This window comes from Glycine max, chromosome 18 (assembly GCF_000004515.6).
Source record: "Glycine max cultivar Williams 82 chromosome 18, Glycine_max_v4.0, whole genome shotgun sequence".
NCBI lineage: Eukaryota > Viridiplantae > Streptophyta > Magnoliopsida > Fabales > Fabaceae > Glycine > Glycine max.
In genome coordinates, this window is record NC_038254.2 from 53,397,118 (window position 1) to 53,415,353 (window position 18,236).

The following is an 18,236-nucleotide window of genomic DNA, read 5'->3' on the forward strand; positions in this document are numbered from 1 at the left end:
ACACATAACCAAATTTATATTATAATATTCATCAAGACTAATGTCTACAAAAAATGTTACATAGGACTTGTCAATCTGACTCACACAAGTCCCATATTTTTTTTAAAAAATGCACATAACTAAAACTCACTAGAGAAACTAGCAAGTTGGTTGCCATGTGACATGGAACTCATTATATTTACTTACTAATTTTCCTTTGCCTGTCATGTGTCATGAAACTTGTTAATTTGACGGGAGAGTTGATCTGGTCAATTGTCAAAATTGTGCCATGCCAATAATATGTTTTAGAATAACATTTTGATATCTAGTTATTAAAAGTGGTTTAGTTTGGTCAAGAAAAGATTGATTGTAGATATAATAATTTCTTTCAAAATGAGATGAATGAATATCATTAGGCTTTTAAAACTTTCATTTAGTAATTTTTTAAAACTTTTTTTCTTATTTTATATATATCACATATTATATTTACAAGTTTTGACTCGTGTGTTTCTTGCTATGTCGATGCGCACTAAGTGTTGATAAAACATTATTCATTGTAGTATGTTAGAAAAGTCATACCTGTTCTTTTTCAAATACTCTTTGCCCTTCAGTAGAAAGCATAACATAATTTTCCACGCCTCCTCAGTGGCATAAGCTAGAGAGGAAAAGATAGGGTGGCAATGAACTAACCTAGCTACTTTTCTAGAAGCGTTGATATATCAGAAAAAGATAGAGAATAACTTGATTTCCTTTTGCTTTAATTTTTTGGGGATATATACGATGGACTAGTAATTGGAGACTTTATTTGTGTTGAAAACTTGAAATACTACTTTTCTGTGACCAACAAGACGCAATTGAATTTTAAGTGGAAATATGTGATGATATATATGGGTACCAATGATGACAAGAAAAATGTAAGTAACATTTTTTAAAATTTTTGTTAGTTAAATTTTATTAAAAATTAAATTTTTTAATGGTATCATTTAAGTCTCATTTACAATTCTTTTAATTTTCAATAACTTTTAGTTAATAATATAAAATATATTAAATTAAATATGTCAGGGAGTGTATTATTGTATTTACGTTCGAGAGGTGCTAACCATATGCTGGGTAATTTTGCGTTTTTATTTATTTATTTCCTTAAAATTAAATTTTTATATATATTTTTCTTTTTTGCCATAGGCAACTGAGACAAGCAGTTGTTGCTGTTGCATGGACAATAGGAACATTAGGGGAAAAAACATGGTGTTTAGCACAGAAGTACTCATCCTTAAGCCAACACAAAACATCATGGGGTGGGAAAAAAAACCAAGAAGAGCATGCTATGCAAGCAATTACATACAACAAAACAAGGTAGAAAATAGCCAAATCCTCTTCATACACAATTTTACCTACAAACTCTATTTGAAGGTGTAGACCCCACAAAAAGGAAAATAAAAAAGCATTCAAATTCCATTCTCTGAACCTGAAAAATTAAAAGAAATTGACAACTTTGTTTCTGCTTATAGATTTACTTTTTTTTTTTTCAGGTAACACTTTGTGCTTTTGGAATTTGGTGCCGGCTGCGACCTGATTTTGAGTTAATTTAAGGGAAATTGTAATCCCAGATCCATCCCTTTTTGGGACGGTGAAAAGAGAGTGCAAGAGAAAAAAATAAATAGAAAAGAAAGTGGTACATATGAAATGTGGTGTGAGAAAAGATATAAATACAAAGAAAATATAATCAAAATGAAATGAAAGAGAATAGAATATATGTTTATAATTAACCTTGATTTAACTTCATGTGAGGAATTGAGTCTATGACCCATATTAATGCGAAAAACCATCAAGTTGAGGTCTTGAGGGTTACAGAACGCAATTACGAATATGAACAAATTCGAATAAAGTATTATATTAGTCCTTTGAAATTATCTCTATTACAAGGAGTAAATCATTGATTTAATTCCTGAAATTGTCATAATTTTAATCCTTAAATTTAATAAAATTCTAAAAATGTCTCTAATATTATATTTAGTTTTATCAAAATTCATAAATTTAATTATTTATTATATTTTAGTTCCTAAAAATATGTTAATAATATTTGTTAAGTCACACTTTGCATGTAATGTTGGACTAATGTGAGTGATTGATTATAGTTTCCTAAATCTTTTTATATTTCATTAATTATTGAAAAAAATCAATTATTGGAATTAGTAATTATTCTCTGCATTCTATTTTGTTTGCTGTTTAAGGTTTTGAAACAAAAAATTAAGAAATACCATTAATCTTTTATATTGCATAAAAAAATATTATGCAATTTTCTAATATATCCTTTATCTTTTATATTAATTACATCAAAGAAAAAAAATTATATATTAATGATATAAAATAATTTTATATTATTTTCCAATCAAATACATATATTAATATTGTAAAATGACAAAAGGATGGGTCATTCCCCCACCCAAAAAAAAAAACGTTTAAGTAAATGGGATAGAGGAAGTATTAGTTATTTTCTTAGGGATATATTTCCTGACTTTAATAACTATTAGTCATTTCGATGGCTGAGCATTAGTTAATTTAAATAACTAACTTTGTTGTGCATTAGTTAATTAATGTTAATTCTTATTAAACAGAAGTTACTTTAATTCTTAATATTTGGGATCAAATTGGATGATTATTAAATTTAGAGACCAAACTTATAATAATTATCAAATTTAAAGACTAAAATAATTAATTTTGTAAGGAACTAAATTGACTACTGGTGTCAATTTTAGAAACTAATAGAATAATAAATGTGATTGTCAAATATTAAATTTATTATTTAAAATTTTAGAAATTAAATTAACTAATCCTTATAATTTTAGGTTTTAATTTGAGGAATTACTCATTTAAATAAATATCTACTAAGTTCAGGTGTAGTGTTAAGAGAATATTCGATTTTCATTGGGTTTTGGTTTGATTTTGTTTTACTTTCGTGGAAAAGGTGTTTAGGGGTTGAAGAGGTATGTTCTTTCATTTGATTTTCTTGGCTTTTAGCAACCATGTCATTAGCAATAAGATTCAGTGGAGCTAAGCGACTGTTCGATCTTTCGTTTGGCTTTTTTTTTGGGTTTGATTTCAATTAGACAATCATCATGTGCTGTTCAACTTTCCATAAAAAAAGGTGTTTAGGGTTGGTTGTAGAGGTAAGCCCTTCATCTTCATGGCTTTTAGCTACCATGCCATTAGCAATAAGGTTTTTGATTTTTGGGATTTAATTGACATTAACGAAGTTGAACACAAATATTGGCTAAATAGAAATTAAAAAACAAAAATGGGTAGGCTTATAATTCTCTTACTTATTCTCTAATGTAATCTTATTCGATTCTAAGTTTCTTCTAATCATGTAATTAATTAATATTTGATTTCACTAAATTGGTTTGACCTCAACTCCTTGATAAACAATCCCTTTATTACAAATTATGAACACTGATTCTTAGGAAAAATTAAACTAGAAATAAGCATTAATTACAAGAAATCACAACAAAAACATACGCTCAAACCCTATTACTAATCGTAAGACATAATGACACATATAGCTAAGAGGTCAAGGAAAAGTTAAATTTTAATTTTTTTTCAATTGCAAATTTAGGCTACAAATAATTTCCAATTTAATCGATCAAAGGAAATCACAAAGCATTGTTCCTGACCACCCTCTAACCTACGTACTGTCTTCCACTCGTCATGGATATACACATCAACATTGAAAGGCTGGGGCTCCGACCTTGATACCTTGTGGTTATCTGATCAACCCACCTAACCAATGCTTATAACGACCCAATTGTTGACTTACACCAAGATAGACCTATCAAAATTGATCTCCACAAGTTAGGTTACCGACTTGTGCTTCACAGGCCTCAAGTGACTCCAATGACCTTACATCATTCATTTGTACATGTAACGTAGTCGCCTAACAACTTTTTATGCTACTATCTACACTATATATAAAAGAGAAGCTTGTGATTTAGTTTTTGATGTAGTAAGTTGGGGAAAACAATTCTTAATTGGTGATTAAAAAAAACAATTGATTTAGTAACACAGGCTCCAATAAGAGTTTAGTGTCATTATGTTAAAAAGTGATTGAAAAGTATGTTAACAAATTGGTATACTACATATAAAAACAACTTTAAAAGTTTAGAGATTTGAGAATGTAACAAAAAATATGAATCTAATCTTATATTTTCATTCTCTTCACTCATATATTAACTTGAGTGTCAGAGTCTTTACCGATGGTCATTACTAAAATTTTTTTTATAATTGTTGTGTTTATTTGATCATCAGGATATGTGATTACTAGTAATTTTGTCCGTCAACAAACATTAAAGATTCTAATTATGTGAAAAGAGATCAAATTTAGACAAAGAATTCAATCACAACAGGTTCAAATTAAAATTTAGAAACTTGAAACATGCTTTCCCAGAAGTTAAGCACTGGCACGTGGACCTACAGTGTTGGCTGAGACTTGCAGTTGCTTGTGCCCTAGGCGAATAAATTCATGTTGGGCGTATATCCCATACAAGACTAAGTTCTTCTTTCTCACTCATTCTACCTATGTTGAAAACCCAAGAAATTATTATATTCATTCTCTTTTACCTTTGACAATCTCAAAATATGAATCACATAACAATATACAATTGTATTTTTCGCACTATTCCATCAAGCTAATATGTTTTAAAACATATAAAAAGTTCAATAAATAATCTACATATATAGTAAATTTGTCTTCAACATCTAACAATTTTCAGCACTTTCACTTCCTCATTACTTCAATCTTCGATTTCTGTTCTCTACTAAAATCTTCAACTATTTCAACGAAGCACTTCAATTCAATTTCCGGTTCCAACTTGAAACAGGCTCTTCGAAAGAACCAAATTCACCCATCAAATACATCTTCCAACACTTGTAATTAAATATTACCATTTGACAACAACACTACACTATTACGTATGTGTAAGAATAGATTTTTTCAATGCATGGAACGAAACCTAAATAGAAGAAATTATGCCTGGACACTTCTAGATGATTAACAGTTATCAAACTATTTTTTTTCTTTAGCCACCATGCTGCTTCATACCTTCTAGAGATGCTTTGTTCAATAGATTTTCAGTCTGAGTAACTTACACAAACAATCAATTAACCGTCAGTAGAAGCAAACATCAAAGAGAAAAAGATGATTACTAGTCACATTAATATCATGGAAAAGATGCATGAGAAACAAACCTCCAAATTTATCAAAGTTTACCAACAAAATGCAATTTGGAAATAGCAGGATCGTGATCCTTTTTTTATTTTTTTATTTTGTTACTCTTTTCTTGGTTTTCTATCTAAGCCTCCCTTGTTAACGAGTGAACATCTTTCTATTTATGCCCCCATCTTTCTAAGTACACCCCTACCACCTTTCTACCACTCAATTATCCATTATATCTTTTTTCTTAAAGAAGTACACTCTTTTTGCTTTTAAGAAATGTATCTTTGGAACTATGATTCATAGTTTCAGAGATATACTTTTAGAATAGGTATATATTTTTTAATAAAACATCACTTAAGAATTAAGATTGTTGACAAGAAATAAAAAAAAAGATAATAAACGCTTATCTTATATTCATATTTATTAGTTTTATTTTCATCTTATCATTAATGTTTTTTTAAACATTATTTAAAATCTTACTTTTATCTTATCTTTATTATTCTTTAAACCCTAATTTTAAATTATCGTCACCATATATTCATTATATAATATTGTGTTTTCATCATTATTATATAATATATTGTCTTTTTCTTCATGTGACACTACATTTCAAGATACACTCATCACTAATTTCGTATATTATACATCTTAATTACAAAGAAAAGCTTTTGACCATGGTTTCTTTCTTTTAAGTGCATTCATTCATTTTTAATTCAAGTCTATGTCAAGAATTCAATACCACTTGAATTTAGTGATAAACATACCTTGAAACGCCTTATCACATGAAGGGAAACACAAAATATTATATAATGATGATGAAAATGCAGTATAATATAATGAATATATGATGAAGATAGTTTAAAATTAAGGTTTAAAGAATAATAAAAATAAGATGAAAGTAAGACTTTAGATAGAATTTAAAGAATACTAATGATAGAATAAAAATAAGACTAACAAATATGTATATAAGATAAGTGTTTATCATTTTTTTATTTCTTGTCAATTGTCTTAATTCTTAGGTGATATTTTATTGAAAAATAAATACCTATTTTGGAAGTATATCTTTAAAACTATGAATCATAGTTTCAGAGATATATTTCTAGAATAAGTATAAGTAAATCCAAAAATACATTTTTGATAAGAAAAATGAGTGTACTTCTTTGAGAGAAAAAATATAATGGATAATTGAAAGGTAAAAATGGTGTAAATGGTAAGATCCTAAAGAAATCTTGGGCTTGTGCTAGCCCAACCCAATAAGACATGAAACAACAATAGTATTAAATTAATTTGACCCAAACATAAATATGATTTTAATTATAAAATAAAAAAGCGGAAAAAATTGGATTTTTCAATTAGTCAAAAAATAGACTTACCCTTCCTCTATTTTATGTTTTTAAGTATTTTGACTCAAATATGACAAATAACTTAATAGTGACACAATTTTTTACAAAGTTTTAATACAACCTCGTTACCGATCCAAACTTTAGGCCATTGAATAATTTATATTTATTTTTAATCATTTTTTATCGATAAATACTAATTATTAATTTATTAATTTTTTGTTAATAGGAGGAATCAGACATGTGATTATTTTTTAATCATCCAACCAATTTTATATCTCTTATTATCAACCAATTAACTTATACACTCAATGGTCTTCCTCTTTGCATTATAAAATATAAGTATCCACAAATAATTACTACTTTAACCAAAAAAAAAATGTATATTGCATATTTGCATGGCATTTGATAAGGGAAAGGCCCACCTTATCCAGAAGTTAAGTGTGAATTAAGAAAAAAATGAAAAAAGAAGAGGCTCATGTTCTCTGCATATCTGGTTTGTAATCCCAAACAACACACCTTCAGCCACGGAATGGGGAGACATGACTTTGACAACCGCGTTTTCTTGTTCGCTCGCCGCTGCTTCTCTCTCCACCGCCGCCAGTTTCCGCCGGAATAAATGCACCACCAGCAAGATTTTTCATTCCTCTTCCACGTGCATGCCCTCTTTCTTGCATGATCATCACTACCACTCTTTCTTATTGCGAGGTTTCATTACTTCTCTTCATATTCATATACACAACAACAATTCAACGTCAATCATAAACATAACTAGTTAGTGGCATGCCATGTTTTTTCTTCTTATCTATAGTTTACTGTTTTATATATCCGTATTATTAGGCCGGTCCAACCAGGAGTGAGGTTTAAAAGAAATTTTAATAGAAATTTTTTTCTTTAAATAAAAGAGTTATATAGTAAGCATTTTTACTAAAAAATGTAATTTTTTTTGTTAACATATGTGACATTTTTTTCTTTATAAAAATTAATAGCAAACTTTTTTTTGTTGGTGAGCTTAAAGCTTAAGCTTTAGTTATTATACCTTGGACTTACTTTACATATTATATAACTTGGAATGTGAAATATTTTAAACTATAGTTGATCATTCATATATAAATTTAATAGGGTTTTGTTGATGATAATTTTTAAATTATTAGATCATGTATATAGGGAGGATTGTTATTATGGGAATGGATAAACCTTAAATGCAGTTTCATTGGTACTTTTAGCATCGTCCATCGATTAAAATTGGAGTTTTAGCTCAGTATCCTATGCTCTTCAAGGTGAAATTTCAATTTTGATTAGAGAACAACCTCAAAAGTGCTGATGAAATAACATCTAAGTTTTGTCATGTAAGTATTGTTCTTATTTATTATTACGAGAGTAATAAATATTGATTATACAGAGGTACATGGACGATATGGATATTAGTTTCATTCAATTTGAATATTGATTATTCATACAGGATTTTATGATTAATGTTTGTTGTTTTCCCTAGTAAGTGCATGAGAATATAGCAGTTAAGTTATGAATTAGGTGTTGTTTGGATAAATTTATTCAGAAGTGCTTATTAAAAGCCAAAACAAGAAGGTAAAATGAATTGAATTTCTGAACAAGCTAAAATCAACTTGCATTTAAATTTTATAGAAACTCTTTTCATTTAACTTCTCGAAAAGTAAAGGTACATAAATTGAATTTAGTTTATGAAGAAGCTCCTATTTTCTTCCATTGTAGGTGCTAACAGAGTAGTTTATCCAATTAGGGTCTTTGTATATATGTTATGTTATGTTATGTATTAAGATGTTTTGCAGTTGCCAATGATGCTGATAGAAGTGAAGTGTCATCTGATACTGCAATCAAGACATCGTATTCAGAAGCCGATAAGATGGTTGATGGTATGGACTTTGGTGAGCTTTGCAATGAGTTTGAGTGCATCAGCAGTCCCTTGGTAGAATCCACTGCAAGACAACTTGCACGAGATATACTTGAGCTAAGGGAGGGAAATCGAGCACTTGGAATCTTTGCTGTTTCTGTCGCATACAAGGTCTTGCTTTAATTCTCCTTAGCACACTACATGTTCTATTTATGACATGCTCATCATGAAAATAACATGATTCATTTCTTATAGTGGTGGTACCCTTTTGCAATAGAACAAGGCATAGCAGTTTGTTTTACTTGTTGATTTCTTATGCAAATGCAGAGTCACATTTTTGGCACAAATTTTGATACAAAGTTAAAGGCAGCCATGGCTAACCCACAAAAGGTTATAAAATTTTGATAATTAAAATAATGATCTAACTAGGACTTAAGGATATTTCTGTTTAAAGAATCAAAAGTAAAAATTTCATACAAAAATGTAACATCTAATGTCATTAACATAATCTCATTATGATTTATAACAAAACAATTCTATTTACTAATGTTTTAATTAGTACTCTTGAGTCTTAAGACAGTCATTAACATCATTCTTAGCATAAATATGGTTAACTATCTCAAAATTTAAATGTTGTTATTTCTTTATGCTTTTGGATTGATCTCATAGTTTAGTTATTCCAATAAATATTTTCTATCTCTGCCACTCTTTTTATGTTATGTCTATGATATTGTTACCACGTTCAGGATCCTATTAGGAGCTTTACCGGTCGTGAAAAGTATAAAAGACGACTATGGGCAACCGGTGCACTAGACAACCCATCTGTGGTGAGTTCAATTTCTAGGATCCTTCTCCTAAAGTAGCAATTAATCCACGAAGAAGGGATATTATGTTGTTCCTTCTCATCTTATAGCTACCATTGTTTGATGAATGCCTTCGTTGTAATTTGGTATGCTGGAAATACCTAAGCTACATCTACGTATTACTAGTGTCTATCTTTTGTTGAATAGCTTTAGAAAGAAAATAAATATAGTACATTGGACTGAATTTTTTTATTTCTAGTTTTCATTTTATTTCTTTTAGGATTGACTCTTTTAAAGTGACAAAATGTTTAAAGGTGAGCAAGTACATTGATATGAAATTAATTACTCTAATAATCTTTTCTTTCACTTATTAGTACTAAAAGATACAATTAGAACAAAATGAATGTTGTATTGATATAATGAAATAAAATCATCTTTCCTAAATCTAGTCATAGAAAGGAAGTGTGGAGTATTTTAAAATCTTTGTGTGGTGACAGACTGTGCAGGAAATGGTGATGCTGTCAACCAGTGTTTTAAGTATCAAGTGGACAATAAGAGGGAAACCAAAATCTGTGTTAGGAGGAGATCTGATAATTAGAGTTACTTCCAAATTTACTCTTAACCAAATTAGTGGCCAAGTCATTGAGCATGAAGAATTCTGGGACTTATCAGCTTCATCTGCTAGTGCTCAGGCATTTTTCTGGACATCACGTGCTCTCTTTGCTGCTGTTGAATCTGTCAAAGATTTGGGTGACAGTGCTAAGAATTTGAGTAGTAAAATGTCAACCAAAAAAGAGAACTTGGAGATGTATCCAGATCCTTCAGGTGATCCAACCAAGGTGAGTTCTTTTTCCCCCCTATAAATTAATCCCGAATGCCTGACTTCAGTATCCAACCTTTCTTCATCTACAGTGCTTTTGTTTTACTTAAGGCATGCCTGGCTTAAGAGTTTAAATTATAAGTACTTAAATGAATAAGTGTATTTTGACTTCATTATGAAATGTATTAAAATAAATTAAAAGAGTGTACAAGAAAGATCAAATTTGAATGAACTTCTCAATAAGTACTTATAGAAGTTCTCTCATTTAACTTATCCTAATTTTAACTTTTACACAAGGTAATTTTTACTTTCGGAAGAAACTTAATTCATTTTACCTTGATATTTTCTTCTCTTATAGACATTTATTTGGAAGTTTATCCAAGCAGGGTCAAAGTCACAAACCATTTTCTTAAGTTTAACCAGACATACCTTCATAATGAATCAATCAGGTTGTTCAAATCTCTATGCCATTGCATTCCTTAACATGTTGGTATGAAACTATAAATGCCTTGCAAGAAAGATTGCCATACACATGAAGATTAGTACACAGGTCATTTTCTTTCATGAGTTATTGATTTGATTGCCTGTGTGTGCTTTTATTCAGTTCTTCCAGAGGGACGACAGTTTTCAACAGGATGCATACCAGATTGCACTACTCCTGGCAGTTATTTATTTGGTGGTACAATTTCTAAGGACAACTTTGTAAAGCTAGCCTGCCATTTTATCAACTGAACTTGTATGTCTTTGTTCTCCAAGAGTTATCATTATAAAGTGTGACTATCAGCTCATAATCATCAGGTGTCATCAGGTTGTTTTGTCAAAGTAAATATGTTCACATTTGTAAGTGTACCTATAAACTGTGACGTTTCCTTCTTTTGATGCCACAACCTCAAAGGACCACTAATTGATTATTGTGTTTTAAAACAAGCTAACAAATATTCAGGATGTGTGTGATAGTTTGCTTAATGAAGATAAGTTTTACTTCTTGCTGGTGAAAGTCAAAACAACCAAAAGTGGGGAGAAAAATCTATGGAAGTGGAACCTTCCATCACCCTACCCCTCACTTTTTCAATGACGCAATTACAAATACAAAATTCATGTTTTACTTTTTAGAGGGTGATAGTGATTTACTGAGCAAAATATAGTGGAATTCACATAATTGATATGAAATTTTTACATGAAGCTATTTTTTAACAATTTTCGTATGCAGCTATATCTAATAAAAAAATGATATCGCATCCATTAGAATATTTTGCCTTCCCCATTTAAAACATTATACAGGAAGGAGGAAATTGAAAAGAACTTTGAAAACTCTTCCCTTTCTCACTTCTATATTTCTATGAACACGACGAGAAATGGTTAATTTATTCACATCAAGCTCACCACCATTCAAGGAATGAAGGAATTATGTTACAACGAAATGAAATAAATGCCATCTCTCGATATCAGTTAAGTGCTTAGCATGGTAATAAGCAACACAAAGAACGTTAATATTTTTCCAATTAGCACGGTAGAAGCTGAAGAAAGATCGTGTGCACCCATTGTATATACAGATCCAGTCTTGTCATCCTTCACTTTGATGCTTGAAGAGCCTAAAGAATCAAGAAGACAATGCAAAGGTCATTGTAGCACATGTCAGTATCAACAAATTTAACTGTAAAATCCAATAGACATAAATGAAAGTAGCTGCAACAAATGAAGTTTGTTTAAGGAGAAATGAAATGAAAGGGGATAGAAGAGAAATTATTGTTTGGTCTAGGACCACATGGTCTCGACCAATTTTCATGAGACATGTTATTAACTTTCTTTCTTTCAAAATTGAAAAATATGGTTACATATTATGTGAAAATTAACTGAGATTACGTGGCACTGGACCATGTAATACTTTCTCGGGGATAGAGACATCAAAAGCAGGAAATTGATGGAATATGATTGTTATTAGGGAGTATTAAAAGAAACAAATCTAAGGCGTTATGAATGGAGCAACCTTTGTAAATTTAGCATATAATAAGAGGGTACTCACAATTGTAATCAGCCCATCCAATGGCCATATTGTCAAGATCATATACGACTAATTTGTTTGCCAGCACCAAATCTGCAATTGGAAATAATTCCAAATAAAAAATGATAGTTATCTGATGGTACTAATGTAAAATGATCATAAGTTGTACATTTAAACTACCATCAGCCAGGTACAAGGTGTAAGTACAAACATAACAATAGCAATATTGAAGTTTTTAATTTTGACAAGAATAGCTAACATATAACAGAAACAGACTCTACAGCTTAGAGGATGTACAAGTTCTTATTTTATAAGAAGGACTAAATGAACAAATCATGCCTTCTACCAAATTATACCAAGAAGTCAACAGATTAAATTATAAGTGAAGTTTTATTCTAAACTTTACCTCCAAGAAGAATTAGTTCCTTTCCATCCTTAGTTTGTGCCATACTTTTTTGCCAGCCAACACACCACATGTCCTCCTGGAGGACAATGACAATAACATAATATCAATGAGTAGTACTATTGAACGTCTGAAACAAATTTATCAAAATTGAATTTTTCTGAACAAAAAATTGCATACATTTAAATAAAACAATTGCATTGTAAAATTCTCCAGATGACAGCTTAAATTATAGGTCAACAGTGTAGTGAAGATATATAAACAGACTTTAACTTTCAATTCCACAATGTACAAACACCCAGTAAATTTCCAAGAGGGAGAAATCAATTCAAGCAACAGGTTAAACTTAATAGTATAGTTTTCATATGAAAATAAACTTGTACAGTGTTTGAGCATCTAGCAGCCACAAAGGTTATCAAATCAGAATCTATGCAAATATAAAACCATTAATCAATCAAAGAGGGAGAAATCAATTCACAGAACAGGTTAAACTTAATATTATAGTTTTCATATGAAAAAAATTGTATATTGTTTGACTGATTGAGCATCCAGCAGTCACAAAGGTTATCAAATCAGAACTCTGTTGATATAAAACCACAAATCATGTACTCACTCACTTTAAACAGGAATAGGTAATCGCGAGGATAAGTTGTCAGAGTAAGCCCCTCCTCAAAGGTAAACTTTACAGTTGGAAATAAATCATCAACACTGCAAAAATTCAACGGTCAACAAGTTAAGAGCTGCATATGCAAGAAAATAAAAATGAACTCATTGCCTTCTTGAACTGATGAAATTCACTGAAAGAATATATATTATATATCACAATATCATTTGAACAATTTGAGCCCATTAATATTTCTGCATTTATAAGACTATCTTATTTAATTGTCTTCTGGTATAAAATTCTTTGTACATATGGATGGAATTTTAATTTTATATATATATATATATATATATATATATATATATATATATATAGTCAAGTTGAACAATCATACAAGAGATTATTTGTTGAATCATTCAACCAACTCAATAGCTGCTTTCCTAAGCAAAGAAAAAAAGGACAAAGTAATACAAAAACCCAACAGAAAATGAAAAGGTGCAAGGTCATCCCAGAGTATTATTAGAAGAGGATGCCGGCAATGCATCCTTGGCTATTAAATAATCCATATAATACTATCAGATTCATTTACTTCATCAATAATCTAATCAGTAATTTTAAAGTCAACAGATTGATTATGTCAAAGCTCTGTCACTCCTAAAGTTCAAAATATAATACAAAAACAAAGTTGCTTTGTTTTGTCATAATCATTCCCCCCTTGCATAATCCAGAATATTTGATTACTAATATCATCAAAACAGTGATAACTACATATTTTTTAAGATAAATTTAAATGACAATCTGGCATCACCATACCCTATGGATTAAACAACCAAGAAAATGAACCTTAGTATCTCCCACAAATTATAGTAATATGGTGTATATGTCAATTAAACAATGACAAATCAAACAAAAAGAGCATTGCACCTAAATACAGAAAAATGATACTTATTTCAAAAGAAAAGAGAAGTGCAACACTGCCCCTCTATATAAAGTAAAATAAAGTCAGAAAGATAAGTATCATACCTTTCTTCATCAGAATAATGGAAACAAGTAAACTGATCCTCAACAAGATATAATTTCATTCCACTCCTCTGAGCCAAAATCTATCACAAGAATAATCATGAGAATTCAGGTGGAAAAAATTGATTTACTTAACTCTTAAAATTACTCTTACCTTCTCCAATAGCTGGTCATAAATTGAGACTGGAAGATAAGCCAAGGTTGTACCACTATCTATTATTGTTCCCCTCCCACTTGAAGAATCCAATATATCTGAGGGGAGCTGTATAGGGTCCCCAGCAACCTCTATGTCCTTCAAAACCACATTGTAGTGTGCCCTGAAATAGTCAGTAGACTACAGTGATGACATAATTCCATTACCAAAACCTAAACTTGATATAAAATGCATTAGAAGAATCTAATATAACATCTGCCAGAGCTCTTATGTTGAAAGTTTTATTGCTTATATCAGAGATTGCACAGTGAGTCTACCTTCATAAAAGATGAAGGCCCTACAAGAGTAGAAGATGCAAAAAGAAATCTCTATTCAGTTGTCTATGAGATTCATTGGCCCCTCAAGTGGACTATAGAAAACAAAAGGAATTGCATATATAAATAGTAAATACTAGCAACAGAAATAGAGCTGAAATTTCAAATATACAATTTTTTCTTACAGTAACCATAAAGAAATATTTTTACAATTTTAAATCTTAAATAATTCAAAACAAGACCTTAAACAGGTGTAAAAAGAAAAGAAAACCCCTGAGAAGGTTGATTTCTAGACACATCTACAATAACGACATTTAGGTGAAGCAATATATTATTATATGGCAATATAGAAATAAAAACCCATCACAGGTTATTTGTGCTCAAGTTATATATCTCACATTTACAGTATTTTCATTAATAAATTTTATACCATAATCATAAGGCCTTTGCTAAATTTGACTAGACAATAAAAAATTCTTAAGTCAATACAAGTCTTCAGAAAAATTACATTTATGAAACCTAATAGATGCTTCTCCAGAACTTAAATGGCAGTGGGGTCATCATTAAATAGATACCCCATCAATCCATCAAATTACTATTATCAAACAAACAAAACAAATCAAATACATTTACTGGAAATAACATGGCATGGGAACAAAAAGCTAAGATGATTCAGTACATACATTCCTTGTAACAATGGAGTTGTCTTAACTTTTGGCTGCACCACTTCCCCTATGGCAAATATTCCTCCTCCACTAATGCTGTCAAGGCAGTGTGAAAATATCCTTTTCACCTTTCCAGCTGCAGCAAGCTGTGAAAGCACAGAAGAATTTGCTTGTCCAAAACCAATTATTCCATCAAGGGATGTATCAGTAGTTGAACTCAATGTCCCAGATTGTTTAGAACCACACCTATCAGCAAGAGAATACTCAGGAAGTCATAAAAACCAAATACAATGGTGGCATGTCTTTATCAACCTAGAAAGCTATATATATATATATATATATATATATATATATATATAGCTGCAAGCATAAACAAAAAAGATGTGGTGAAACTCTCAACTCCCAAAAATAAAAAGCTAAGCCTGGTGTTATAAAGCATCTGCGATGCACAGGATCTAGGGAAGGGTAACCAGGACCTTTGGCTCACATGGCAACAACTCCTACCATTACGCTTGCACCGACCAAGGCTCCCCTTTAACCCAAAGAAAAATAAATAAACTTAAGACACTACTCAAGATTCCCCAAGGAAAATCTAGTAGAAACAGACAAATGATTAGAACCAAAAGTATCTACATATAGAACAAAACAATTAACTGCGATTTACAGCAGAGAAAATCCTATTGGGGCCAGCAATATTTGACAATAATATGCCAATGAGCTTGGAGCTCAATTGGCATTGGCACCGGTCTTTAAGGTCGGGATGTGATGACGTCACAGGTTCAATTACTTGCCAAGTTGTCTGTCTACTTCACCTACTCAACTGTGTGTGTTTAATGTGAAGAATTATAAATTACACTCACCCAAAAATCACACTGGTATTATCAGGCACAGTACGGAGATCACCAACAACTCGATCAAATGTAAGATCATCCTTAATATAGGACCCAGAGGTCGTACTTCCATCTCCATAAGTTATGCTGTATGGGCAGGACATGCCTTTTGTGCAGCCAGAAATTTGACCATCATATGTGGAAGTGCAAAATTCATCGTCACAAGGAACCGCCTTTGAAGTTTTGGATAAGTTAGGGTCATAGAGGGTCAAGTCCATCTGAAACGTTACAATAATATAGTAAAACCTACATCAGCAAGTAGTCAAGCAATATAAATTCTACTATATCAAGCATGACTCAAATGTCATATACATAGGGACTACTCCAATACTCTTCTTTCTTCCCTCCCTCATTCACACATTCAGCTGATCAAAATTATTGGATGAAGATCACAAACGACTCATATTTATCTCAACAAATCCCACTTAAAATGTGCACCATCATCCAACGGTTCTGATCCATGAATGTGTGAATGCAGAGAATTCATTTCTCTCATCCAAGATACCGATAACTAGGGAAAAACAAGCATGTACCATACTAGTATACTACCCATAGCAACTCTCAATATACTTATATTTCAACCAAATCACATGAATGTTTAAGCAGTAGACACATACCCCAAGACCACTTTTCTTGGGACATGCTGTGCAGCCAACACAATTCACCCACAGAGTGTCACTTCCTGTATCAACTTGCACATAGTAGTCCTTGGGGCCAAGCCCAATTTTGGTATAATACAGCCTGAACAAATGGAAAATAATAAACAACAACAAAAAAGGTGACAAGCTTCAAATCATGTAAGGCAGAAAAACACACATAATTAACCACAACAAACCCAACAAATGAACAAGAATTGAAGTGCATAACCCAATTGGTGTAGTTCAATTGGCAACACATAGTTGAGTTTGTGGGGGAGGACCTGGATTCCATCCCCACAGAATACATTCTCGGGGAGGGGCAAGGAGCTTTAAATGTGACTAAGCCTCGGACCGAGGATTAGTCTTATTGCCTATCCAAAGGGTCGAAGCTTGTGGGATACCTCGGATTCTAGGGTGGTTGAACAAAAAAAAAAACAATTGAAGTGCATGCGAAAGAACAAAATGAAAAGAGAAGGAAGAGGAAGAAGTAAAGCCAACCCATTTGAAGTAGGACGGCCATTGCCACCAAGAGCGACATCAACGACAGAGAGAAATCTACCTCGGCGACCAGCATCATGAGCTTTGATAGCAGCGAGGTTTTCAACGGGACCTTTGAATTTGCGCACAACGGGGAACACCAAATTCGCATTGGCATTGCAACAAAATTGCACGACGAACGACCCCACAAGAAGAAGTACCAAACTTTCTCTCAGATCCATCTCGGGTTGAGCTAGCTTCGAGAGAAAGCAACAATGAAGAAACAACACAGAAACACTAATTGAAAACCATTTGCCGACCCAGATAGAAAACAAGGGTCGGTGAAAACAGAGAAGAGGGAAAGGGGAAGAAACAAACACAAAAATAAATCGAAGCCGCTTTGTAAAACAAAGACGTGTGAAAGAGAAAGAGAGAAAAGAGGGAATTTTCGCGGTTTCAACGGCAAACGACACGTCTTGTACGATGTATGATGTATTTTAGAGGGGAAAAACCATTAATAAAAATGGCTTAAACCATAAATAAACAACAACGTTGTTGTTTTTGTTCTTTATTAAAATTGTAGCGTTTTCTTTGTTTCTCTCTCTTGTTTTATTATTTTTGGTCCTTTGGTTGCTTCGTTGAGTTTTGTTCCTTCCGTTTTGATGTCATGACATATGCTTGTTCTTCCGTTTCCTTGTTTTTTGCTTCGCAATGTGCATCGTATGAATCCAATTTTCCGCTTCACTTTTTTTTTTCTTCTCTCATCCAAACACGCGCCATTGACTAAACTTTGCCACCCCATTTTTGGTAAGATCACTTGAATCTTCAACTCTGATTCCGTGCCTCACCATTTTTGTTGTTATATTTTGATTTCCTTTAATGTGCATAATCTGTTTTCCTATTAAAATTAGATTTGGTCTCATGTTAATTATTTAATAATTGATGAGCGGATTGAAATGGAAGGTTCGGTATACAACTTTCACAACTCACAATCTCAACAATTAATTATAATTGACTCTCTTTTTTTTACGTAGGATAAATTTATTTG

At 31.4% G+C, this 18,236-nt stretch overlaps 2 protein-coding genes across 2 annotated transcripts; one reads left to right on the top strand and one right to left on the bottom strand.

Annotated features, from left to right (window-relative positions):
* The first annotated feature begins 6,908 nt into the window (after window positions 1-6,908).
* Window positions 6,909-10,895, top strand: LOC100791782 (uncharacterized). The gene is made up of 5 exons (XM_003552403.5): window positions 6,909-7,236; window positions 8,337-8,569; window positions 9,145-9,225; window positions 9,699-10,040; window positions 10,626-10,895. The coding sequence occupies exons 1-5, from the start codon at window positions 7,071-7,073 to the stop codon at window positions 10,725-10,727; spliced, it is 924 nt and encodes a 307-aa protein (XP_003552451.1). The 5' UTR covers window positions 6,909-7,070; the 3' UTR covers window positions 10,728-10,895.
* A 429-nt stretch (window positions 10,896-11,324) lies between these two features.
* LOC100792305 (aspartic proteinase 36) lies at window positions 11,325-17,835 on the bottom strand. The gene is made up of 10 exons (XM_003552404.5): window positions 17,210-17,835; window positions 16,691-16,814; window positions 16,044-16,291; window positions 15,202-15,429; window positions 14,205-14,367; window positions 14,054-14,133; window positions 13,044-13,134; window positions 12,430-12,505; window positions 12,045-12,116; window positions 11,325-11,613 (listed from the first exon to the last, which is right to left on the bottom strand). The coding sequence occupies exons 1-10, from the start codon at window positions 17,428-17,430 to the stop codon at window positions 11,471-11,473; spliced, it is 1,446 nt and encodes a 481-aa protein (XP_003552452.1). The 5' UTR covers window positions 17,431-17,835; the 3' UTR covers window positions 11,325-11,470.
* Window positions 17,836-18,236: the final 401 nt, after the last annotated feature.

Coding starts and splice junctions, on each gene's coding strand:
- LOC100791782 (XM_003552403.5), top strand. CDS start 7,071: ATGACTTTGACAACCGCGTTTTCTTGTTCGCTCGCCGCTGCTTCTCTC. Junction 8,570..9,144: donor CTGTTTCTGTCGCATACAAG/GTCTTGCTTTAA, acceptor TACCACGTTCAG/GATCCTATTAGGAGCTTTAC. Junction 10,041..10,625: donor CTTCAGGTGATCCAACCAAG/GTGAGTTCTTTT, acceptor GCTTTTATTCAG/TTCTTCCAGAGGGACGACAG.
- LOC100792305 (XM_003552404.5), bottom strand. CDS start 17,430: ATGGATCTGAGAGAAAGTTTGGTACTTCTTCTTGTGGGGTCGTTCGTC. Junction 13,135..14,053: donor CATTATTCTGATGAAGAAAG/GTATGATACTTA, acceptor GAATTTTTGCAG/TGTTGATGATTTATTTCCAA. Junction 12,117..12,429: donor GGAACTAATTCTTCTTGGAG/GTAAAGTTTAGA, acceptor TTCCAATTGCAG/ATTTGGTGCTGGCAAACAAA.